The sequence below is a fragment of the Brienomyrus brachyistius genome, chromosome 6 (genome assembly GCF_023856365.1).
Source record: "Brienomyrus brachyistius isolate T26 chromosome 6, BBRACH_0.4, whole genome shotgun sequence".
Classification (NCBI taxonomy): domain Eukaryota; kingdom Metazoa; phylum Chordata; class Actinopteri; order Osteoglossiformes; family Mormyridae; genus Brienomyrus; species Brienomyrus brachyistius.
The window spans coordinates 219,372-245,054 of NC_064538.1; the positions used below are offsets into that span (position 1 = coordinate 219,372).

The 25,683-nt window shown below is 51.0% G+C and overlaps 2 protein-coding genes across 3 annotated transcripts in view; one reads left to right on the forward strand and one right to left on the reverse strand.

The window, feature by feature from the left end:
- The window catches only part of mtor (mechanistic target of rapamycin kinase), a 72,739-nt gene that overhangs the window by 25,282 nt on the left and 21,774 nt on the right, over positions 1–25,683 (reverse strand). For both annotated transcript variants that reach the window (XM_049016426.1, XM_049016425.1), the window contains exons 24-29: positions 24,771–24,863; positions 24,256–24,396; positions 22,596–22,738; positions 22,263–22,425; positions 21,460–21,605; positions 532–607 (exon numbers count right to left, since the gene is read on the reverse strand). In XM_049016426.1, the coding sequence (XP_048872383.1) occupies positions 532–607; positions 21,460–21,605; positions 22,263–22,425; positions 22,596–22,738; positions 24,256–24,396; positions 24,771–24,863 (762 nt within the window). The remainder of the gene's footprint in view (positions 1–531; positions 608–21,459; positions 21,606–22,262; positions 22,426–22,595; positions 22,739–24,255; positions 24,397–24,770; positions 24,864–25,683) is intronic.
- angptl7 (angiopoietin-like 7) lies at positions 12,477–16,716 on the forward strand. The gene is made up of 5 exons (XM_049016427.1): positions 12,477–13,083; positions 14,879–14,979; positions 15,231–15,425; positions 15,508–15,706; positions 15,876–16,716. Exons 1-5 carry the CDS (start codon positions 12,720–12,722, stop codon positions 16,043–16,045), a joined length of 1,029 nt encoding a protein of 342 aa, XP_048872384.1. The 5' UTR covers positions 12,477–12,719; the 3' UTR covers positions 16,046–16,716.

Below are 25,683 nucleotides of genomic sequence, written 5' to 3' on the forward strand. Positions count from 1 at the left end.
CAGAGATAGTCCCAAGCAAGCTGAGCTCTCTGCATAAGGTCACTGAAAGGCAGGACAGGGCCCGTGTTCAGCAGCTCTCTCCAGTCCGGGGGCCAAGGACTCATGAACAAGGACCCAAAATGCCGAGCCACACCGAGGATTTAACGTGCAGGTCTGGTACTGTTGGGCACCCTTTAAAAACACAGTGCTTGTTTAATAATGCATGACACTCATAGCTGCAAGATCGGCTCCCATAAAGACCCCCGGCTGTGTACTTCTAGGGAAACTACTCAACGTGAATTATTCCAGTAAAGCATCCAGCTGTTCAGTTATGTAAAAAGTCTGTTTGGATAAAAGCATTAGCTAAGCAACTACATGCAAATGTGCTGTAATTGTATTAGGCTGGTGTTTATTGTTTTGGTGACTGTTGCTTAGAGTCATGCATTAGTAGCAGGTTACTTCACTGGGATGTTTAGCGGCTTCTCTAGCACACATAATCCTTTCGAAGCAGAGTTAGGCCAACGCACGGTGTGCGGGGAGGGGGAGACTCACCAGCTCTCCAAAGTGCTTCATGGCGTACTCCAACACCCCTGCTGCTGCCTCTGGCTGCTGGAGCTTGTTATTAATGCTGCAAAACAGAGAGAGAAAGCGCTTTCAGGCATTGCAACACTTTGCAAGAACAGCAGGGGGCAGAGTGGTTAAAGAACTGGATCAAAAACTTGCACCACTAAAACAGGAAATTGTAAAACCTGACAAAAAAAAGTTTAAACTGAAAATGACTTTTGAAAGCAGCTGGTCTTGCTTGATTTTTAATGACTCCACAGAGTGATAATGAGCTGTGGTGAAGGGAAATGATGACTGGATAGTGCTGGTATGCTGGCTGTAGTGGGCTTTGCGGTCACACAGAGAGCAGGCCTCACACAGGTCACACAGAGAGCAGGCCTCACACAGGTCACACAGAGCGCAGGCCTCACACAGGTCACACAGAGCGTAGGCTGTAGGCCTCACACAGGTCACACAGAGCGTAGGCTGTAGGCCTCACACAGGTCACACAGAGCACAGGCCTCACACAGGTCACACAGAGCACAGGCCTCACACAGGTCACACAGAGCACAGGCCTCACACAGGTCACACAGAGCACAGGCCTCACACAGGTCACACAGAGCGCAGGCCTCATACAGGTCACACAGAGCGCAGGCCTCACACAGGTCACACAGAGCGTAGGCTGTAGGCCTCACACAGGTCACACAGAGTGCAGGCCTCACACAGGGCTCACACAGTGCAGGCCTCACACAGGGCTCACAAAGATCAGGCCAAAGGCCTCACACCGGTTACATAGAGAGCAGGCCGCAGATCTCACACAGGTCACACAGAGTGCAGGCCTCACACAGGTCACACAGAGTGCAGGCCTCACACAGGTCACACAGAGTGCAGGCCTCACACAGGGCTCACAGAGATTAGACCAAAGGCCTCACACCGGTTACATAGAGAGCAGGCCACAGATCTCACACAGGTCACAGAGTGGCATCTTATTTTGGCTACTTTGGACCACATGGCACACCTGAACATTGCCACTGGTGGGTTAAGCCGTCAGGAAAGGCTCAAGCCCCCCCGCAGAAGGATGCTGCTTGGCAGCAGGAGCTTGGAATGAACCTAAATGATTGTTCTTCCCTGTGTCACTAAGGGCCCACTGAGCCAAAAGGCGTCCGCAGAAAAGCTCATCACACGTTGGATTCAAATAAGTGAACAAGGCTTCTTTTTAGGGGTCTTAGCCAGCAGGGTGCTGCTCCTTCATCTGATGTAGACGGTGAGGGGGCCTGACTGCAGAGAGATAAAGGCCCCCCACCCCCCAAACAACAACACCTGTGAGTCACTCACCACCCCTTTATTAGCACATCTGGATTCCGTAATGGCGTCCAGCTGCAGACAAACTGGGCTGTTACGAGTAAGACTGCGTGGCTGCACACAGACAGGAAAGGGGGCATGAAGGTACAGACACACACACACAGGTGCAGATATGAAGGTACAGACACAGACACAGACACGTACTCATATGTTTGTGAGGACTCTCCATTCATTTCTATGGGAAAGACCCTAATCTCAGCAATGAAAACCTTAACCCCCACCCAGCCCTAACCTTAACCATAAGTGACCAAACAAAATAGAAGACTTTGGGCATTTTTAGTTTCTTGATTGCAGTCACGGATTTTTTATATGTCAAAACAACAGGATTTTATCACATTGTGGGGGACATTTGGTTCCCACAATGTAATGTATATCTGACCCACACACACACACGTACGCATACCATATGCCATTTGTCCTTAAGGACATGTAAGTAATATGTTATACGCTGTCTAAACAGGCCTGCAACCTGCTAGAGCCTCTGTGAGAAGGCAGTACATAAGTACACAGAGTATGACAAAACCCAGTCCAAACAACAGCAGGTAAATAAGGCACCGTAAATAAGGCCAAATCCAAAACATAAATGCGTCTGGTGGAGGAATTCTAATGTCTGCCTTAAAAAAAAACATCTGATGAATCATTAAAAAAATGCCTTTTTTTGGGAATAAAGTTCAGGGGGGAGGGTTTCACTGGAAAGTATATAGTCAATTATGTTTTTATTTTAAAAACGACAAAGGAGGAGTGCAGGCTGTCATTTTCGTATTCTGATGGGGGACTGAATGCTGGAGATGGCTGCGCAGATCCAGAGCTTAGAGGGCATCCAACGTGTCATGGTGAGATTTAAAGGCCCATAAGACACCAGCACGGCTCATCGAGGCCTCAGCTGGTACACAGATGAGCCCCCCCATCCCCATCCCTGAAGAGGAGACAGCAGAGAGACAGGAGGATAAGGGATTCGGCCCTCCAGTCCCACCTTCTTTTCGGAAGAACAGGGAGGGCCTAAGGTTGCAGACAAAAATGCATCCGGGGGCTAAAACTGGCAGAACAAAGCAGGCCTTTCTCCCCCTGCTGGGCCCACCCCCAGCTCAGCCAAATGGGGGCCAGATAAATACAGAACGCTCCCGTGCCTTCCTGCTAGCATAGTGATGTAACTCCTGACAGGAGAACAGACAGTCATCTCGCGCCCACATGGGACAGATGATAACACTCCGGCGATAGCTTGGCTACTCCATGGAGCGTGATTAGCACAGATGTTGCGCGGTGAGCATGCCTGCGGATAACCGAAGGCTAACAGCACGGGGGGGACAGGGGACAGACTGGCGGCCTGCTTACCTTCAAAAGCCACCGAGTTCCCACTCGGTGTCTGGGACCCTCAGCAGGACACCGTTCAGCATTCATGCGACATTCCCCAAATACCCGAGTCCTCTGAGCTATGAGATCTACGCTCCCCCAGGGGAAGCCGACAGCCAAACGCCACATTAGTGTCCTGGATCATGTGACAAGGTGATAATGAGTCTGTGGGAGGCGGCTTTGGCCTGAACCTGCGATGGATCCTGTCCCTCAAAGGCGACAACGCGAGGCTGTGTAAATTCCGTTTATATCTGTGTTTCTACGTGGGAAGGGAGACCCCCCCCCCCAACCGGGACCCAGCTCGCCCACCGCACTAGATCCTTACAGCAGGTGCCTGGCGGAAGTCAAACATAAGGCTGCATCCACCCAGCTTCAAAGGCCTTTATGGGAAGCTCCGGATGAGAGCTCCCATATCTGCGAAAAAGTGAGTTCTCATGTCATTAGTCGACAAGAAATGCTATTCTTTACGCTTAGTAATAATTAGGCTTAATATTTAATTGAATGCATTAAACTGCATTTAAAATGAACTGCAGTTTTCTGGGACAAAAAGATGTACTCAAATAAACTACTAGTTTGTAGTAGACAAAAGCACATTTGTTACTGTCCATCCTGATGCACTCGGTTTCCCATTCAACACAAAGCCAAACAAAACTGTAATGGGACACGCCCACCCCTCTGGGACACGCCCACCCCTCTGGGACACGCCCCCCAGGGTCAGTGTGAGTCAGGCACTGTGTCAGAGCAGTGTGGCAAAACAGGTTGCACATATTCTGAAGGCGACGCATGTGGATCAATGTGGCTTATGAAACACCGATGGTTAATACTTATCACATGGAAAAAGAGCGCGGGGGGAGGTAGCAGGATCATGGAAAAGCAGCAAAACGCTATGACAGCTTGGATGGGGGGACAAAAGGGTGAAAGAGAGGCAATCGCCTGGTAATAAAATGAGGCAGGAAGGAGGAGGAATGTGTCATGGGGGGGGGGGGGGGGGGGGGAGTTTGGTCAGCTGACCCTTTGGCCCCGGGGCCTCATGTGGTTTCAACTGATATTTCAAGGAGATGAAGTGACATAACTGACAGCAACATCCCGTGGATACATAGAGCTACAACCATGTCTGTCCCACTGTAACCAGTGCACCATCCGTCGTCAGTCCCAGCCTTACAGGTGGAGTATGAGTGTCCTCTGAGGCTCCGCCCTGCCACATGCAGCACCGATTGGTCCTGATGAGTAAGTAATGGTCATCTCCATATGGAACAGGGAAGTGAAGTGCAGGTCAGACACGTCATGCTGATGGTGTGTGTAGGGGTGTGTGTGTGTGTGTGTGTGTGGGGGTTATTTTATTTTCCACATTCCTTAATCCTGAGGAGAGATAATATCGAGTGACGCAGACAGGCTGATGCCGCAGAGAAAGGCTCACTGCAGGGGGAGAGAAAGAGGGAAAAAAGAGATTCAATCGCTATGAAGATGAGGTCATGCCCTCGGCAGGGAGAAAGATATGCAGGAACAAAGGCCCTAGCGATTGTGCATTTAATCGCACGACTCATAAACCTACTGCTTTTGTAAAGGGTTGGCACACCCTGACCTAGACTCCGGTATCATCAGGTCAAGGCTCCTTTGAGGTTCTGCACCCTGGAGCTATAGCAAAGCTAAATTAATTTTTTTCTGACAACGTACAGAGATACTGATCATTAGCTACCGCAAAGCCAATGCCATGTCATACACATGGAACTCAGCCAGAATATCTGCTCTACCGTCTGCTTCAAGCTTCCAGACAGCATGCCGCAGCGTAGAAGAACAGGCCTGGAAGCATTCTTCAAGAAAATGTAATCAAATTAATACCATAACAGAAAATCTGATTCGGCAGGTCTCCGGAGAGAAGAAATAACAGAATGTGGGTTAAGGAAATGGATGCAAATTTCATGGGGGTGAAAAACTACTTCTGCAGAGGGGAGGTCTTTCGCTTTCAACAAATCGTGCTGTTCATTCCCAGTGGTCCTGGAATCAGGAACTCACCCCCACTAATCCAAACAACTGACAAAACAGCTATGGTGGACTCATGTGGGGCCAGGTACATTCCAGAGAACCATGTCTTTGCGGACAATGGGAAGAAGAGGGAGCGCGACAGCACACACACACAGGAGCTGCAGACAAGGCAGAGTGCCTCTGATTTCCCCATTTAAGGCAGAAACCCGACCACCTCATCCAAGATTCTGCTGATATCACCCTAAATCCATCCTGCGGAAGGAACCGCGACATGAGCCATGGCAGTGCGGAAGGCCCAAAGGGAGTCTCCCTATTGAGAGAATGGCACCGTTAGCGTACCAACCAGCTTTATAGTGGAGTTAATAAAGACAGGAAGAAAATGTCAGCTGATGATTTCAGGTCCCATGTTAGAGTTCAGCCTGGGGTGTCGCCACACGTGCTGCACTTCGGTGCCCTGTAGAGGGCGTGCTACTTCATCAGTAATCAACAGGCAATGGAGGGAAGGGGGAAAAAAAAAAAAACACACGCTGCAAAAAAGCAAAAAAAAAAAAATGTTCCACGGCCTATGAAATGTCTGCAGTAACGAAATGCACTTCCCAGCATCTTAATAAGGTCCCCAGCAGGGGAGGGGGATCTAAGGGGGGGGGCAGGGGAACCCATAGTAAATATGTATCCACCCATGCTGCCACAAATAATAAGAATGCATAACTCTATTTTCCATGCTTTATTTTTATTTTATAGAAGTGGCTGTGTGGCATGACCACCCCCATGGATATAACTGGCTCCAGGCAGCCACCTTAAACATGTCCTCATGCAAAAAATGCAGAGCTGGTCAGGAGGATTTACAGCAACATTAACAGCAAGAGGGAAAAGCCAAATCCCGATCAGCTACTTAGGTCTGACAGCAGAGCTGAACATGAAGTAAAATATTATCCAAAGACCAGCAGGACCAAGCCGGTTGACATACTATGTTAATTCATACTACGATGTTTAAGGTCGACACATTTAGGTGGAGACACAGGAAGAGAAAAGGAAAAACAGCTTTAACAGTATTAGATTTAATGATACCATAAGCTGTTTTATTTAAAACAATGTTTTAAAAATGTAGTGAGAGTGCCCTGTGATGGGCTGGTGGCCTGTCCTGGGTGTCCCCTGCCGTACACCTACAGCTTCCAACATAAGCTCCAACCCCCCGTGATCCTGCATGGAACAAGCAGGTACAGAAAATGGATGGATGGATGGATGGATGGATCTCCGGCATCAAGCCAACCTGAGCAGGCAGGTTGGATGTCATTCAGGCCTGGGTTTAACATGAAGCACACAGATCACTACCAGCACACAACAGACAAATGTTAAACACAAACAACAAGAAACAGGCACTGCCTCACAATGCAAATATGCCTGCCTGCTCAGCACACAGCGTTCCATTCACTGCTGCGTCGGTGACAGGTTAATTCACACCAAAACAGAGAGCGCTCGTCGCGCTCTCATGCGACTTACACAAACACGATTCCACTGGCTAATGCAATGCAGAATCATACCGCAGGGGAAAGCTGCACAGCAACAATAAGGTCACATTCCTTGACCATTTTAGAGAAGATGCCGAACAGGAAGTCCGTTTTGATTATACAGCGGTAGCCATGTTTATGAGGCCTAGGTGTCTTTCACTTTAACAAGCGGCATACAGCCGATTTAACGGACAGCTTCAGACTGACGCTCCCCAAAATGACTCCCTGACACTGTATGGCCTGGCTGGATGCGAACTCCAATGACCTCCGAAGTGAACTTAAGAACGCAGACACACAATTCACCATTACCGGGCCAGATCCTCCCCAAGAGATGCACCATTTACTTCACACGTACCTATAGAACTGTAACTCTACCCACAGAACTAGTTCTACATACAGCATGAAGCACCAAACATCCAGGGTGATGCAGATGATAAATATAGCAACAGGGCACGCTCAGCCTGCGGCCCGGCCAAAGCTCTGCGAGGAGCTGAGGGGCTCCCCCCTCCTCTATAACTTGAGAAATGCTTCAGGCACACACTGGCAAGTCTCCATGGAATGTGGATGTAGGAGGCACTTTCCACTTTTGGGTCAAAGGACGCAGGGAAAAGCCTTAACTGGCTCAGAGAGCCACCTTTCCCCCCACTGGAATGCGAGTGACCCTCTAGTTCATGCCTGGTGCACAGGGATCAGCAGCTCCTGCATTTGCAGAGGCAGCCATTAGGGGGCGGTGCGCTGAGCTCGGCAAGCCCCACGCCTGGCTCCCATGCTCTCATTATAAATCGATGAAGCGCACTGATGGAATATGCAGGCGGCCTCATACACGCCAGCGACAATAGCGCCTGTTAGTAACAGGAGAAGCCCACGCTGGCTTGGCCAGCCTCCATCTTTAAACAAGTCTGACACGCAAACCCCTCGCCCCCCCTCTGCCTTTTCACACCGGCTGGATACGTTTCAGCTACAAGCCTTCTCTACAAAGCCCATATTGGAACCATTACTCACAATTCCAGGCACAGATACTCAAGAAGAGTAGAAGGAAATTCAGCTTTATTTTGTAGAAAAATCAACATTGTCTACAATGCACACACGCACACGAAAATTGTCCCCGCAATGTCAAAAAATCAGGTTTTTAATCACATTGTGGGGACATTTGGTCAACAAAATGTAATATATACATCCCCCTCACCCTCACAGTTCTGTGGAAGTAAACCATGTGCGATTTCCTAAATGTGACGGAGAAGAACTCTACCTGAAGAAATGCACTGGACTGGAGTGAGAGAAGGGGCACACACGTGACACACACCCGCCCCGCTCTCCTGAACTCTCACTCCCCCGCCCTTGTATTCCGGCTACTGTTTTCGGGGTCTGCTGAACGGTAAGAGCCTGGACCACGTCCATGGTACATCGAATTAACAGCCCCTGGGAAAGGAGCCGCTCCTTCGGCTTTGTGGCACAGCGAGGCCGGAAGTCTGCAGGCTGGAGGCCCTGACGGAGGACCAGCGCATGGTGAATCACTCAGGGCGCGGAGTGGATGGACAAGTCACACTGTGACTTTTGCTCAGAGCACGACTGGATTTCAGAGAAGCCGTGGCAGATTCCATGGCGTGCCAATGTCCGTTTTGGCTTTTATGTGATGACCAATACTTCATCCCTGCCTGAGTAAGTAGCATAGTGAACAATTTAATCCAAGACAGCGATTTGATTATTTTTTCCAAACTCCTGGACAAACAAAAACCTTCTCTTTGGAACAGGGACTTTGTAGAAGGTTTCAGTAGCCAGTGACAGCCAAGGACAAGGGCCATGCAATTCAAACCCCCTCCTCAGTCAGATACTGACACCCACCTAAGGATGCCCAACGACAGACCACCAGAAAAAAAGTGCACAAGACTGCCCTTTGTAATGACCACAGCCTTAATCAGGCCCCTCCCACGTCACTGGGAGACAGAGTCACAAAGGACAGTCACTCATCAGTTACAAAATTTAAAAAATTTAAAAAGTAATCTCCATTAATTTGACTTATTTGAATGTACTAACTATCCACAAAAATGATTCATAAAAAGACAAAAAGCCATTTTACAAAAAAAAAACTTTTTTTTAAACTCGTGTCTGTAAAACTTCCTGTACTATTAAAGGTAGTAGTACACTGTGTTCCTAACAGTCACAAAACAGTTTCTGCAGTCAGCATGACAGTGATGTTATATAACAGAGAACGGTAGAGGCAGAGGGGCGACCTAACACACCCTGCAGTGGGGTTGGGAAACCCCTTTTAAAGAGGCGTTCTGATTCTTTCAAAAGACTTATCGTTGAGAGAAATTTGAATATCAATTTTACTGCAGCCCCCCAGAAGCACAAGTGCAGCGTGTGCAACTGACCCTGACAGGTGCAACCTGTACCGTTAGTCTGCTACTGTCTTAAGAGACGAAAATGATGGAGACAAATATATACAAGAACACATTTATTTATTTATTTAGCTACCCACAGGACAGGAACACCAGCCTGCAGGCAGTAGCCATGCAAATTCCCGAAGCTTACGGCCGGCACATTTCCAGGTTTCGGAGTCACTATCATCGCATTTTTCTTGTGCCGTAAGCATTTAGCTAGTTTCTTGCCGACTCGTTTCAGCCATTCTGGTGGACGGAATATATTCACGGAAGTCTGCCTCAAGTGGAAGATCCCTTATTCTCCGTTAAGGGCCATCAGGTAAAACAAAATTTCGGAAACGTGTTAGATGGCTAACAGCGGCCTACATAAATCTTAAAAATTTGAACGTGGATTTTTGCTGTTGAGGCTGCGAAGATGCCTGGTTTACCGTGTAAGACACTGAAGGAAGAAGTGAAGTCCGAGCAGCCCCCACCCGGGAGAAAACCCTGGAGACGGCCTACAAGGTCGGCTCACCATGCAAACGTGGCCCCCTCTTCCTTCTTCATATCTTTGGCTTATCTTACAAAGACTGAACTGGGGGGCAGGGGACGCATTTTAATGGAGCGGGCTTACGTGTAACCCCCCCTGGGCTGGGCTGTCCACACAGGAACAGCAGGTGCAGTCTGGCCAGGCCCAAGGTCACTGGGGAGGGGTCACAGATATTTTCCGTCCTTCGCTGCTGTTGCACAGACCCTCATCAGTACACATAAAATTAGCTTTTATCATTAATACACTCAAAATGACATAAACCAAACAGTATCCTTTGCAAAAAGAGAGTATTACAGTATATAGCCATATTTTAAAAGCTGCTTTGGCCCAATAATGGCCCTTTATGGGTGCATGGCTTGTAATCACCGTTTCTCCGGGGATGATCTCGTCCCAGCTGGGTTTCACCTGGCTGCCCTCAGACCTTCAGATGAGGGCAACAGATTTAGGAGCCTTTTCATTCAACTGTCGTGAGTTTGAACATTTTCGCCAACTACTCAAACAGGTACAATAGCAGGGCCCTTTCGGGGACTCAAAGCTGTGAGCATCAGTGGACATCAGTCTACACCCTTCAGATACAGGGCGAGGTCAACCGGAGTGAGAACAATTCCATTTCCTCAGCATCTGTCCAGCAGCCGCATGATTCTGATACAGGGAGTCACACCCGAACACGCACTGCTGATTGAAGCGCTCCTTTACCGGCTACCAAAGAAGTTCAGACCAGACAGAATCTGATGTTATCCAACAAGCCACGAGATCCTGAAGGCAGTGGCAGCCCTTCCAGTGTCTGCGTGGCTCTGGGCTCCTTTTCACGGTGAGCAGATGGCCCTGGAGCGCCGGGAACCGGCACCACTAAGAAGCCACTGCCCCTCGGTGCCGATCCATACACAGCAGTTAGCTGCTAAAAACACACAGCAGCTGTGATCCCATTTCAGGATGCCAGACAAACCATCTCAACGAATGAAGCGATAAGCAGAGTATGGGGGCAGCTCCTCTGCCCTGAGACCCCCCCCCCCCCCAGGATGCAGTCCCTCTGCAGACAAACACACGTGGGGGGTAGCAGTATCACGTCATAGATAGGTCTGGACAGCATGGACCCTTCGGCTTCGGAGATAAACAGCCATATTGCATCAGGATGGAAAGGGCAGCTTAACGGGGAACGCCACGTGCTCTGGGTGCAGAGGAGTGCTGCCAGGCCCATCGACACGCGGGGCCTCGCCAAGGCCGGGCGGGGCCCTTCCAGCATCGCCGGAAAGCCCGAAAGCGGCACGCTGAAACAATTCGGCCCTGGCTCCTTCATGCTCCTTCATGCTTGCATAACATTGCAGCTGGCATCTGTCCACACCAGGCGCCCACGTGCCCACTCGATGTGCTGGGGACACGCCACTGAAGGGTCAGTCACTACACTGAGTCTCTTGCTCAGTGGTACTGCAAGCACGGTTACTTCAAACACCCATAGCAGTTATAGCACCCCCTACTGGGCCAAACAGTCTACCACTCCCTCGTCCTCTATTCCTACTGCTTCTTCAAAGCAGTCCTTGGGGGCCCGCAGGTGGTCCACATTTTTTGCTCCCTCCCAATTAGGAGAGTGCAAAATCGTGGAGTGTCTGGGGGTCCCCGAGCACTGGTTTGAGAAACAATGCTCTGTTTAGTGTTCCAGTATAATCAGTATGGACACCTGATTTAATCTAAACTTCCCTGAATACATAACAGACTGCAGCTAAGGAGAGGAAGACAATAATCCAGTCATTCCATTTTTTTGCCATTAAAAAAAAAAAAAAAAAGTATTTTACTTGCCAACACTGACCGCATCTCAACACACCTGTTCCAAAGCTGCTTAATGTCAGCAAGCTAGAATATTGATAAATCATAAGGAATTAAGACTGCCCTGTACTGGCCGCGCTGCCCAGACAAAAAGGGGAGTCTCACTACTGAAAACAGAGGGTTACTCATGAGCACAGTAAACACTCACAGCAGCAATGACTGTTACCGCCTGCTTCTACCACAACAGCACTCAGACATAACCTGTCAGCTGTCCAGCTTCACTGCAAGATGGAACAAAAAGCCCCCAGGTCCAATAAAAAGCTGGGCCGGCCAGGAGGCTTCAGAGGGTCCTGGGCGGCACTGCCCCCCCTGCGTGTGTCCGGAGAAGGCCGGTCTCCCTCCCCGTCCACGTGCACCTCCTCATCACCTGATAGAACATCTGCCTAGTTCTGGCATTACATAATCACCGCCTTGGAAAGCAGGGTCTGCTGTCGGTTCAGACTGTTTCCCTAGAACATTTCCAGTAAATGTTCCACGCTGACTAGGAAGCCTGTCAGCGCGACCATACGCCTTCAGTGACTACTGTACCGGAGGAATGTGCAGAGAGGAATCAAAGGCTTTTACGAGGATGTCTGCGCACAGTCCTGAGGTTTGAAGCACTCACTGATAAGCTCTCCCTGCCCGCACACTCAGCAAACACAGCTTTAACACTGACTAGTGTGACTTTATTGGGGATCACAGTCCTTTACAGGTTAAATACACACAGCAAGCACAGTGTTAATACACTCTTTCCTAGAGCCAGAACATTTCAATGGGTTAAACAGCCAGACTAAAGCTAGATTTCCCTAGATTTCCCATTGAAATCTTTAAAAACACCTGATGGCATGAGAGAATAGCCAACAGTCTGACTGACAGGAAGACTGGGGGGAGGGAATGAGTGAGGGAGAGAGGGAGGGAGTGAGTGAATGAGGGGAGAGAGGGGGAGAAATGGGGGTGGGAGGGCCTGAAGCCAAAAGGGGGGAGCAGTCACGTTTGAGCCCAACTGGGAGGGGGAGGGCACATGTGTAAAAATATTTAAGATGCCACCGGGGCAGGTTTCAGCACCAGACAGGGAATGAAGACTGAGAATAGCACTGGTCAGAGCACCACTGCATCCACAGCAAGACACCCAACAGACAGTGCACCCCTCAGCACTGCACACCGGCAGTGACAGGCACCGAGCTCCCACCAGACAGACAGCTTGCGACTCGTACCCAGCCGCAGAGAAAAATTCAAAGCCGCCCGATCCGGAACCCAAAAACGCCTCCACGCTCCTAGACGACGATGCGACAGACGGCCGTGCTGAACATGCTGACCCTGGGCGTTATGCTGGTGCTTCTGGGACAGAGCGCCAGCGCCCAGAGGGAGCCACGCAGGAGGGCGGCCCCCACCTCCAAGGCGGCCTGCTGCGAGGACGTGCGGGCGCTGAAGGTGCAGCTGGCCAACGTCAGCAGCCTGCTGGAGGAGCTGTGGCGAAAGCAGGAGACGGAGGCGCGTGGCCTGACCCGGCAGATGCTGGAGCTGGATCGCCGCAGCCAGAATCAGGAGGCTCGTGTCACCGAGGCTGAGGGCAAGTACTCAGAGATCAACAACCGCGTGGAGATCATGCAGCTGCAGGCGGCACAGGCCGTCACGCACACCAGTGCAGGTAAGGGGGCCGCTGGCCGCAGCTCAGGACCGCGATGGCATCGGGCAGCATGTGTTAAGCAGAAGGGCTCAGAACCACGACACTGTCGTGCCGAGCGGCAGGACTCCGACTGCGATGGCGTCAGGCAATTTGCGTTAAACGGCAGGTCTCAGCACCATTTAGTGATACCTTTAAAAAAATCTCAGGAATCAGTTCCTACCATTTAGGAATTACTGAAGCTCAGTAAGCACACAGCGACCGGGAATTCGGGGTTAAACCTCATGTTCAGAGTGAGATTCTCTAGTGTCAGGCAACTCTGTCACTATAGATCACCACCGAGGTGAAATATTCCAACAAGAAGTGACAAAGTGACAGAGGAGCGTCTGGGGACGGTGATGGCGGCACTTGCCAGACCGTCGGGGGTTTTCCCGTCCCATGAGGAAAAACGTAGTACGGCACCTGGCTCGTTGAAAATCAGGCTGTGAATGGCAGTCAACCAGAGCGTCCAATATTTTGCCACCTTAAGTAAAGTGGCATGAATTCTCCAGTGAAACACAGTGAGTCAGCGGACGATATTTCTTTAAATTACACATATGTGCAGACCACATGGCTACACAATGTGGGGGGGGGGCAGGCTCATCTGTTTTCTGAGAGCAAATAACCACTCGTGATAACGTGAATGAATTGTGTGAATTGTGTGTGTGTGGGGGGGGGGGTGTGAGTGGTTTCTTTAAGTTAATAAAAACAGAACCACGCTTCAAGGGAAGGTCTAGGCGAGCTCTTAAGGCCCCCCCCGCCCCCCCAGGACAGCTGGCCCAAGCTCAGATGACTTCACCTCACTCCCCCATGTGGCAACCACAGTCGCAGCCGAATAAGGTCCAGGGATCGCCACGGCAATAGAAAGAGTTATGATCCGACACTCCAAAGGCAACCTTGAAAAACTCCTAATTAATCAAATACACACAAGCTGTTTCTAAACGACGTCATGCTGGCATACTGAAGCATTGTGAAACAATGGCAACTTTTTCCACAGATGAGCTCAATTATGGAAATTAAAAAAGGGGAAAAGATTTTAAAAAGAATATAATACCTACTTAAAAAAAAACAACTCTTACACAGCACTTGACCAACATCTTTTAACATATCCAGTCCATGACAAGATTTGCAGTACTGACTGAAAACGAAACATTCAGGAAGCTTTAAGAACGGGGAGCATTCTGGGACAGATGGATCTGCAGCGAAGAGAGGCAACAGAATCTTTGGTAGATCTACCAGACCAGGGGCGTCAAACTCCAGTCCTGGGGGGCCAGAGAACTGCACATTTTTGGGTTTCCCCTCATTCAACACACCTGATTCACCTCCTTGTGCTAATTACCACACAGCTATTGAGCTGAATAATTTGTGGTGGAACAGGGAAAGAGCTAAGCTACACAGGGCTCCGGCCCCCCAGGACTGGAGTCTGACACCCCTGTACTACACGGTAATCAGATAGAGTGCCTTTCAGATGTCGCCCAGGATTAGAGGGAAAGCCAGATGCACTGAGCACCTGTGATCCTCAGGGAGCAGAAAAGGCTTGAACAGTCACGCCCTGGGATAGGGCCGCCTATCCTCCTCCTGAACACTAAGGGGCCTGTTGTGACACCTGTCTACTGAAAGGGAGCACTAGGCCTGCTTTAGAGCTCCCTCCTCTCTGTAGCGACTCAGATAAGCCCCACCCCCTTTGTGATGTCACCCGCCACTGCCCACAGAGGAGCTCTGGCGTGGCGATAAGCGTCATGACTGACAGGCGACTCACGGCCGCCATGCTCTCTTCCAGAGGCCATCTACGACTGTGCTTCGCTGTACACCAGGAACTACAAGATCTCGGGCCAGTACAAGCTGCCGGCGGACGAGTTCATGGGCACGCCGGAGCTGGAGGTGAGCCCTGGTCCGATCAGTACCACGTGCAGGCCTCCTCGGGACTCAAGGAGGCTATGATCAGAAGCCCAAAATTTTAAAAACAAACCCCCTTGTCATTCCCAATATTTAACACATACTTCAAGCAAATGGCACATACTGCATACAGTTATTACTGTATCTTTCCAATACACCAAGAAGTTTCCCATTAATGTGAGCCGTGGCTACCCCCCGCCCCCATGACCTACTGCATGCCCCTGCCGCCGTTTCAGGTTTACTGCGACATGGAGAGCAACGGCGGAGGCTGGACTGTCATCCAGAGACGCAAGGTGGGCCTGACGTCCTTCGACCGCGACTGGAAGCAGTACAAGCGTGGCTTCGGCGCCATCCGCGGCGACTTCTGGCTGGGCAACGACAACATCTTCCGGCTGACGCGCCAGCCCACCGTGCTGCGTATCGAGATGGAGGTGACCTACCCTTCTCTTCTTCCCAAAGGGGTTCACCTTTGCAATGACCCAAGGCAGCGAGTGACCCTGTCTGTGTGTGCAGGACTGGGAGGGCGAGGTCCGGTATGCTCAGTACCAGCACTTCACCCTCAGCAACGAGCTGAACAGCTATCGGCTACACCTCGCCGGCTACAGCGGCAACGCTGGACAGGACTCTCTGCGGTACCACAACAACACCAACTTCAGTGCCAAAGACAAGGACAACGACAAGTGTGTAGACAACTGTGCCCAGCTGCGCAAAGGTAAGCCGGTGAGGGATTGGGTCGTCACCCCCACATGACCTCACCCTCAACATAATGCAGATCTGCATCCTTGGGGCGATCAACGGCCATCCATTAATGACCATTGTAGGCCTATGGGTAGCTATGGGAACCACATCAGGAGGACATATCTGTGTTCTCTCCTTACCAGGGGGCTACTGGTACAACTGCTGCACGGATTCCAACCTAAATGGCGTGTACCATCGCTACGGGGAGCACAGAACAGGCACGGATGGCATCACTTGGTATGGCTGGCATGGACCCAACTACTCACTGAAGAGGGTCGAGATGAAGATCAGGCCCCAGAACTTCCGGCCATAGACTAAACCATGAAACATCTAACACGTTCTGGCAAAAATGACAGCAAATCTAGACAGGAAGGGAGAAAATAAATGAATAAATCTCACACACACACACACACACACACACACACACACACACACACAAAAACTCTTTCAGGAGGCTAGATTTCCATGTTTTCATATTTTTCTGTAATGTGGTTTTGTAAATTGTAGTTGAATGTATTTATCTTTTGCAAAAAGTATGTCTTCGGCAGTCAAATGACACTGACTGAAAACAATGGAGATGTGCAACTGCTTCATGTCTGCAGGTCGAGAAGTTTGTGGCCTTCGGTGGGGGGGGGGGGGGTGAGACGTCTCACACTTGGGCCAGATTTACAAACTAGGCACTTCAATGCGGCGTCACTGGCAATCCACAGTATGAGATAACTGGCATTATTTATCAATTCCAGGCATGAGCACAGCCAGATTTACAGCGCAGAGCTCAGCCAAACAGCCACACCATAAAAACATCCTGAGAAATGTAGCCACAACCATATCAGACAGCCACACTGTGTGATGATAACCGTAAGAGAAAGCAGCCAGTGTGCATTGTAGTTTGGATATTTTTTTTCCTAAATGAAACTAATTTGTAAAATGTGTACAGCTTTATAAAGTATTATTCTGTTTGAATAAAAACTTTTGTATTTTTAACGACGTGTCTGTTTCTTGTGAGCATCAAGCTGTGCTATCGAGTTCTGGTCCGAATTCTAACAGAGCAGCGAGCATTTCAGTCAGTTCAGGAACCAGACCAGTTCAGGAACCAGACCAGAACGAAAGCTTCACCAATACTCACTGCCCCGCACCCCTAGTCCAAGCAAATAAAGAGCAGGGCCTCACGCTTGGCCCCTGACCCAGAGTGGCCCCGCTGTCTCTATGCAGCACTGTGTGAATGGCGGCCCCCCCCCACTACACACGGCAGAGGGCGGCCCGGAAACACCGTGGCCCAGAGACCGTCCCCAAGCTCAGGGCTGAGGTGGGGACACTCCCCTCTTTTGTCGGCGGTCTGTGGGATGTTTCAGAAACGCCTGAAGGGCCTTCAAATGACTCACACTAACAAAAATGCGAAAACATCCACCAAATAACAAGCATTCAATATTAATTAAATGCTAAAGTGGGCTTGTTCCTGTGCCATGAGGGGAGAACACGAAATGAGCACTAATTCACTCGTTTTGGCTCATTCACACCCCGTGCGAAGGAAAGAACAGACTCTGAACTGAGCTCAGCCCATGAACCAGACCCCATACAAGGCCAGAGAAGCAGAGACGTGCAAAGGGCTTTCAGCGTGAGAAGAGAAGGGAATGTCGTTGGTGCCGAGGACAGGCCCGGCCAACATAGCGGGCCTGTCCTGACGTGACCTCATCGTGGCCCTGCTGGGCAGCGCATCGGCACGTCTCCCATGGTACCCAGCTAAAAAGGGCAGCCGATTAGAGATTCAGTCCGGATTTACGGTGTGATGCCCAAGGGACCGTGCCAATTACAGCCAGCATGCCAGAGCTGGTGTGGTCACTTTAAAATGAGCTTCAAAGCAGCAACTAACCAATAGGCCATAAAGGGCTGTTCTCCAACGTCTTAACGGGCCGTTCCGGGTCAGGTCTGGCAGAAACACCATGTGCCAGGCCCGCTGAGATCAAGCTCGCCAGCCGCATCTGAAGGAGCCGTTTTACGGCATGATATTACGTTTCAGACAGACGGTTCTGAAGCAGGGCCCAAATGACTGGATAAAGCTGAGCACAGAGGCAGAGCTCAAAAGAAAGGCACAAATGTGAACCATGAGGCATCAGGGGTGGCCGACCTCTCGGGCCTGCGGCCTGACGCTCCAGAGAGGCAGAGCTCAAAAGAAAGGCACAAATGTGAACCATGAGGCATCAGGGGTGGCCGATCTCTCGGGTCTGCGGCCTGACGCTCCAGAGAGGCAGAGCTCAAAAGAAAGGCACAAATATGAACCATGAGGCATCAGGGGTGGCCGACCTCTCAGGCCTGCAGCGTGACGCTCCAGAGCGGTACGGACCGGCCGCTTCACCCCGATAACTGCTTACTCCTCACAGGAGCAGCACAAACAAAACACACAAAGCTGAAATCCTGTCCGAATGATAAGGCCTAAAAACACCCAAGGGGTCCAGCAGGCTGCACCTTCAGATAGCATGGAGCTTTCAGTTAGCGCTGGAAGGCTACATAAATGAAGCCATCACTGTGGATTTTATATTAGCTTTTAAAGAATTAGGCCCTTTAATTAGTCTCTTTAAAAATACGCCAGCGGCCCCCTGACGAGCTCACTGCAGCCCGCATCCCTCCTAATCCCTTTTACTGTAGACTAAATTAGCCTGGGTGTCTTGTAGAGTTGTGTCTAATCGCTTCCAAAGGGAGGCCATTGCTCACCATAACCCATCTTAGACATCACAAACAAGCTATGATCTTACGTCCCGCAACCTGCCTTCTGGATCCTTGACAGGAATAAAAATGTTGCCTTAAAGCTGCACCATCTTTCAGCCCTGGGGGTGCAGTCAGGGGTCTCCAGCCCACATTAGAGAAGGCAAGTGAAGCAGACAGACACAGATGTGTGATTCTGGAGCACGGCCCTGTATGCGTACTGCTGTTTCACTAAAACAGCGTTTCCCAATACGGTCTTCAGGGACCGACGGATAGTCCATGTTTTTAAGAAATTAATGGAATTTACTATAGAATGTACCTTTTAATATGGCACTCACTGATAATCCTATGTAAGATTTTCCTTATGTTAGATGCATTTCGGGGAGGCACGGTGCTGAAGTGGTTGGCACCTCACGGGCCAGGGTTCGAGTTTCTGCCCCGGCTCTATGAGAGTTCTCCTCGTGTCATTGTGGGGTTTCCTGCGAGTCCTCTGGTCTCCACCTCCACAATCCAAAAACATGCCGAGCTGCCAAATTCGCTGTGGTGTGAATGGTGTTCGAGCCCTGCGAGGGGTCAGTGCCCCACCCTCGGTTAGTCCCTGCCTGTAGTGCCAGCAGCCTCTGGGAGAGGCTCCGGACCGTACACAGGAGAAATGGGTGCAGACAATGGACAGACGCATTTCTAAAATTTGTGTGAGCCACCAATCAGCTCGGCTTCCATCTGTTATGCCACGTGTACAGCACGAGACGGACTTGCAGGGCTCAGTGTGACGATGACCATTTTATAACAGAGGGGAGAGGAAATTCCGCTCGGGACGGTAACGAGGAAGCAGAAACACTGCGCTAGGCGGCTACGCTCCGTAGCGAGCTTGGGAAACTGGAGAATGCAGTGTGGGCTGCTTTTTGGGGGAAGGTGCTGTAGACGGTTAAAGTGACACAGATTTAAAAACAGCAGGTATTCTAATGCGGCGGCTGCTTTTGTATATTCGGACATCGCGTGACCAAGTTTGAGGAGCCTGAGAAGTTCGCGGTGGACCTCAGTGGCGTTATGCAGTTGTATCAGCATGATGTCCTGCTGGAGCTAAAGCGACAGGCGTTTGCCGAGGAGTCTGCTGGCCATGTAAGACTGCAGGGCAGGCAGCGGCTCCAAGGCGAGACGTTAATGTCGTCAATGATCAGTTCCCCTCCTCCCTTAGTACACAGAAAGATGCACAGAGGGACATGTGGCTTATAAGGCTGTTTTTCGACGGGGACCTTCCAGGTGCTGCTGCTCAACGACACTTAATGCCCTCAATTGGGCCCTGATTAATGAGAACAAAAATGGAATCATTTCCCTTGATTTTTCAGTGATCCGGCAGTAACAGGATGTATGACACAGTTTTTCAGCCATGACATAAATATTTCCTTAAGGGGGCTATTTATTTTAATTTACACTATTTATAAAAAAAATTTAAATAAATGAATAAAATGGCCAGCTGTCTGACTGGTGGTTCAGGCAGAAGTTCAACACAAGCTTTTCAGCACCGTGGTCAGACAAACCGGTCCCAGTCGGTACAGGTAGGGGCGTTGTAGGAAGTTCTGGAGAGGCGGGGCAGGGCGGGGTCACAGCGCCCCCGGCTGGCTCTAGTTAAACCCCATGGCAAACTAAAAAGAGGCTGCCCGACCCCCAGGACATAGAAGCCAGGTGCAAAGAGCATGCGAGCAGCTGAGGTTGCTTGCAATTAGTGGCCTGGAGAATAGAGCCAGCCACACCGAGGAGAGTCCGACCATGCGAGCCCAGAGCCCAGGTGGATGAGCTTGGAGGGAAGGGTCCACGCCCACACACAGACACACAGACAGCTTGGGTGTCCGTCAGAACATGCTTTGATAAACAGACTCTGAATAGATACCACTGACATTCAATTTGTTTAATGGGGCGGCACGATATATCATTTCAGCACTACCGTCGGCATGTGTGACTGTGCAATAATCACACCACAGTAAGTGAAGACTCCTCTATGACATTAAGTGTTTGTCTAACACCCTGCGACAGGCCAGTGACAGTCAACATGACAGCTTGAGGATGTATCAGAAGCAGCAGATGGGTCACCGCTGGACTGGCATTGGCCGGTACCGTACGTCCTCTGAGAAATAGCAAATATGTCCACTTCATTTCATTTACGGTGCTGGAAGACACTGACGCGCAGAGGGAATTATCATCACTGAGCATTACGGTTCTGGGAAATATGTACAAAGCAGTTTCATAGAGGAGAGTTCATGACACGGCACAGCCTTAGCAGGAAGACCGCTGCTCTAGTCAGGCTCAAAATGGCAGGTTACTCAGGATAAAACCTGTTTTTAAACGACCAAGTTCAGAATTTTATCACTATTATCTTGATGATTGTCAACACCCTCATTGGAGCAGAAGGATTGCTGGACTTGCTGGAGGGTGATGAATAGGAAGTCAGCGAGCAGGAAACGCGGCTGTGCACGGCTATACGATCTTCAGAGCAAACTGGCAGCCTAAACATCCCATTAAACTCGTCCTCACGCAAAGAGTCTGCTTTCGGGCACTGTTTACAGCCCCCTCCATCCCCATTCCAGGAAGCGACACCGGCCCGATCCGTCCTTGCAAGCTATCACATGTCGAGCGGCTGTATTCCAGAGCCTTCAAGTGACATTCCTTCTCCATACCCACTGAGAAACTGGTGAAAACAGAGGCCTGGCACCAAGAGCAAGTCTGCTATAAGGCAGGGGACCTCAGCACTCCTCCTCTTAACTCACTCTTTGCCTCAAGCACAGAGCACTCCGTCGTGCCAACCAGGACACCTCACCTTTGAACCATAAAGCCCATTAGAAAACCCTGTAGGACCACAAATAAACTTCAGATGGGCAGTCTGCACCTTGACATACCCGTCTTCTCACCAGTCTCCCTACATCACCACACCACCTTCTCCCCGACCATATGAGCACGACCAGGGCCTTCCTCCTCGAACCGGGAGACAGGAGCACAGGCAAAGCCAAGCAGGTGCTGGGATGGGGCCCCTACCTGATGAGGGACTCCAGAATGAGGGGCGAGGGGCCCTTCTGGAACTCCAGCTCCTTGTAGTGCAAGGCCTTGGCGTAAGCACGGCACTTGGCGGCGCGCTCACCCAGCAACACGATGCCATTGTCGTCTCTCAGGGGGAGGGGACCCTACAGACGGGTAAAAGAGAGATGTCATCACAGCGCCCGATATCCACGGCGTGAGACAGGACTGTACTCCGTAGGGGGGAAAAGCTCCTCAGCACCTAAATCACGAAAAAGGCCAGGAGAAGACTATGCTAAATGAAAACGACTTCTGTACCTGTGACCTACAATTACAGCATAGCAGTGCTAAAAAACCCAGTTCTGGTGGGCCTGGTCCAGCTGGTCATAAACTTTAAGAGTCTGGTTGAATTATTGCTCATTAACTGGCGACCATCACCACAAGCATGTGATTTTGGGTCATGTGGACCAGTAGCTAGGAAAGGCCTCCCTACCTTAGCCTAACACCCTTCAAATGGAAAACACCCCCTTCCCCGCCATGCCCACAGCAGTGACCTTCTCACTAGTCTCATTAACCAAACTACTCTGGAAGGAAGGAGAGAGCTAGAAACCTCAACCGACACAAATAAAACTGTAAATAATGACTGGGAAGTGACATCATTGCCGCTCCATGTTCCATTACATCCCCGTAGAAAGCGACCGACGTGGTAGAGTGTGAGGATTCGAGGAACAGCAACGCAACCAAGGCAGCAGGAAGATAGAGGCTCGAGCAGCTGCATTCGTGTGCCTAAGTGTGAACGTGCATATGTGTAAGAGTGGCCACACCTTGTCACTGTGCTCCATGAACTCGGCCAGGTTCAGCAGGGTCTGCGTGACCTCGGCGATGTCCTGCGAGGTGAGAGCGAGCTCGATGCTGCGGATCAGCTCGTCCTGCTGGTCCTCGCTCAGCTCCGACCAGCAGGACAGGAAGGCGGCATTGAACAAGTCCCTGGGATGGGGGGGGAGGACGGGACTTCAGGAGATGTGACCATCATGTGTGCTGCCTGGTGGCTATTTGGCCACACTGCTTGGGGGTGAGAGGGGCCCCAAGGCCGGGCCCCCGGGTGTGTAGGAGAGGGGCCCCAAGGCCGGGCCCCCGGGTGTGTAGGAGAGGAGCACCTGGCCAGGGGGATGTAGGTCTGCGCCAGGGACCAACAGGAGCGCAGGGCCGGGGACGATGACTCCTTCAGCAGCACCACGCTCAACCGCCGCAGCCACTCCAGCCAGTCGTCCTTGGATACCTTCCGGGCAGCGCCCCAGGCCTGCCAGCGCCATGACGACCGCCCCCGCCCCAGAGAGACAGCAGAGAAGAGGGGAGGGGAGACAGACAGCCAAGAATGAGGGCGACCTCGTAACCAACCAGACGAACAAAACGCAGCAAACTATTTACTATCGTGCTGGGAATCCTGAGGTCAGTCATGCTGATTATATACATTATCATCACTTATAAAGGCAACAATGGTCCACTGTATTATTGACCACAACAAGTAAATTACACATCTGACATACACCCTAATGGCCATGAGAAGTGCCGGCCAAGAATTAATGCCTGGATCTTACTAAGAGCTGCGGCAGGACTGCCTGCCTTATTGACGGGCTTCCTTTGGTTTTCTAAACAGAGGCACGCTCAGACTTTATGCGGATGCCTCTGAGAGCGGAGCCGGCATCAGACACCGCTGAAGCGAGGAGCCAGGCCTCTCCTCAGCAGCAGACATGCCCAAGAAAAGAGAACGGAGGCCTGGGAAAATAGAACAATGCTCCTGCTACAATGTAAAGCGGAGCCGAGCTGGGAAGGGAAAATCGAGTCCCCAGCAGCCATGAGATCAGGTTCAGAGCTGGACACTGTAGGCGCAGGCCATAAAAGGAGGAGGGAGGTCATTAAATGTTAGGTTTCTCATTAGACTGCTAAGCAAGTAAATAATCTTCCAGAGAGGTGCAGACTTCCTTGAGCGTAATGTCATACCAACGCACTCAGTGAACGGCCTAGTTACAGCATCCATGCAGAGACTAGTCAGCCCAGCCCCACTAAACCCTGAACCTGCTGACCGAGTCCCTGTCTAAGCCAGAGACCTGGACTCCTGGCAGAAAGATCGCCCTTGGGTGTCGTGGCATGGGGGGTTGGGAGAGGGGGGTTCTGCCATATTATATCACAGCACTTTTGAGGCGTAGCCAGAAAATAAAGATTGGGGTGCAAAATTTGGGGTACACCTCCGATATTTAAATGTTTGGACAATCTACTGGACTGAACCAATTCCAAAAGCAGCACAGTAAAGCAGTATGTTTGAATAGGGTCGCCCCTCCGTATCCAGGGACCTGGACCAGAACCCGCAGATGCTCAAATCCCATATATAAAGTGCCATAGTATTTGCATATAACCTACGTGCATCCTCCTGTATACTTCAAATCATCTCTAGATTACTTAAATTACCTAACACAATGTCAATGTTATGTAATGACAAGAATAGAAAGAAAAAAAAAAAAAAAAAAAGTATGTACATGTTGTGTGCAGGGGCAGGGTGAGCGTACACACTGCCTCAGTCGCGTGGATTCAGCATGGTGCTCCGTGCATGAAAAATTCAAGGTTTGCCTTTTGGATCTTCATAGAGTTTGTTTTTCTGATCTGCGGCTGGCTGAATATGGAGCGCCAACTGCATTTAGTATACACAGGACTGCGTATGATATATATCTGCTGCAGGGGATAAGAAGGATCTATGCGCCGAGGCCAATGCAGGCCTGCATGTGTACATGCGGTGTGTGATGCGCGGCATGCAGGGAGGACCTTCTGCAGGGCCGAGGTGCTGACGTGCAGCTTCTTCATGGGCCCTGGTTCCACAGGGCCGGTGCCCAGCGTATCGCCCTGGCTACTGCGCAGCTGCCGGAAGATCAGGGGGTCTTCCTCCTCCTCTGCCAGCGTGTAGCCCTGAAGCAGGCAGAGAAGCAGGGGTCAGGCGGGCAGGGCGCGTCTGGGAGCCTCGGGAGCAGCAGCACTGCTAACAGGGGCCGCTAAGGTGCACTGCGCACGGGCATCGGGTTGCAGCTTGGGCAGCCGTGCGACGGCGTCACCGATCTCAGCTGAAATGGGAGCTGCGAGCAGGAGCGGAAAGACTGAGGTCATAACTGAGGAATGTGTCCTGGGGATTCAGACGGACGGAGAGCCGGCGGCGAAGGCCTGCGGGCAAACCTCACACCTGCACGCAGCAGGCCAGCTTCCAGCAAGCGAGCCGAACTGTATGCCAGCGACTCTGAGAGACAGGCCTCCTAGGTGGGGCCTGGGGGGGCAAGGCGGGGGCTGACCTTGACGATGCGGCAGATGAGGACGTCGTAGCGCTGGTGGTTGATCCTGTGTTTCAGCATGACTTTGTTCACCATGGGGATGAAGATCTGGTACTGAAAGACAAGCATAGAGCCGTGGTTTGCTTTTGAGCAGCCCTTCTGCACAGAACTGCACAAACAGAGCATTAAGGTCGTTTTACAGGGAGCGGCAAGGTCCCACAAAGGGATTTTATGGGGCCGGGAGACATGTGGAGGCAGGCCGGCCTCAGGGCAGCCGCCCACGGAACAGAGGCAGCAGCCGCCATGTCTGCATAATGGGAACCAGTGGCCTGGACAACCTCAGCCCTCATTATATGCGCTGCCTATCCCCCCCCATGCTTTCTCACGGGCCATGGGGCCTGCAGCGATGACATCACCACGAAGCTGTTCTCATGAGCGTTTCCAGCCTCATAACTGAGCTACTGAAGGGAGATGGGGGGCGAGGCACAGTGCCCATTTCATACCGTATCTAATACATGCTGCACATTGTGGTGGGGGGGGGGGGTGCCAACTTACAGGCCCAGTGCTTAATCCAGCCTTTCAGTCTTTTCTCCACTTTCCGTCGTCCTTCAGCAGTTGCTAACGCATCCTCAGTTACTCACAGGACCCTAGTCTTCATGCACTCTGAGCAGTTCACGTTTAAGCAGCCCGGTATGTGAGACGTCAAGGCCTAGACGGGGACTGACGCTGGGGAGCACCAGTCAAGCAGCCTACACCTTAAGGGCTCTAACACAGCAGGAGTTTAAGCCAATGTCAGCACCTCACTGAGAAATACAGGGGCACGGTGACTCTGGCACCAGACCTGCTCTATGCTGAAGCCCAGGTTCTGTGCACTGGACGGGGCTCAGGACCAGAGACCCCGAAACTACGTGACAACAGAGCTGAAGATCAGCAC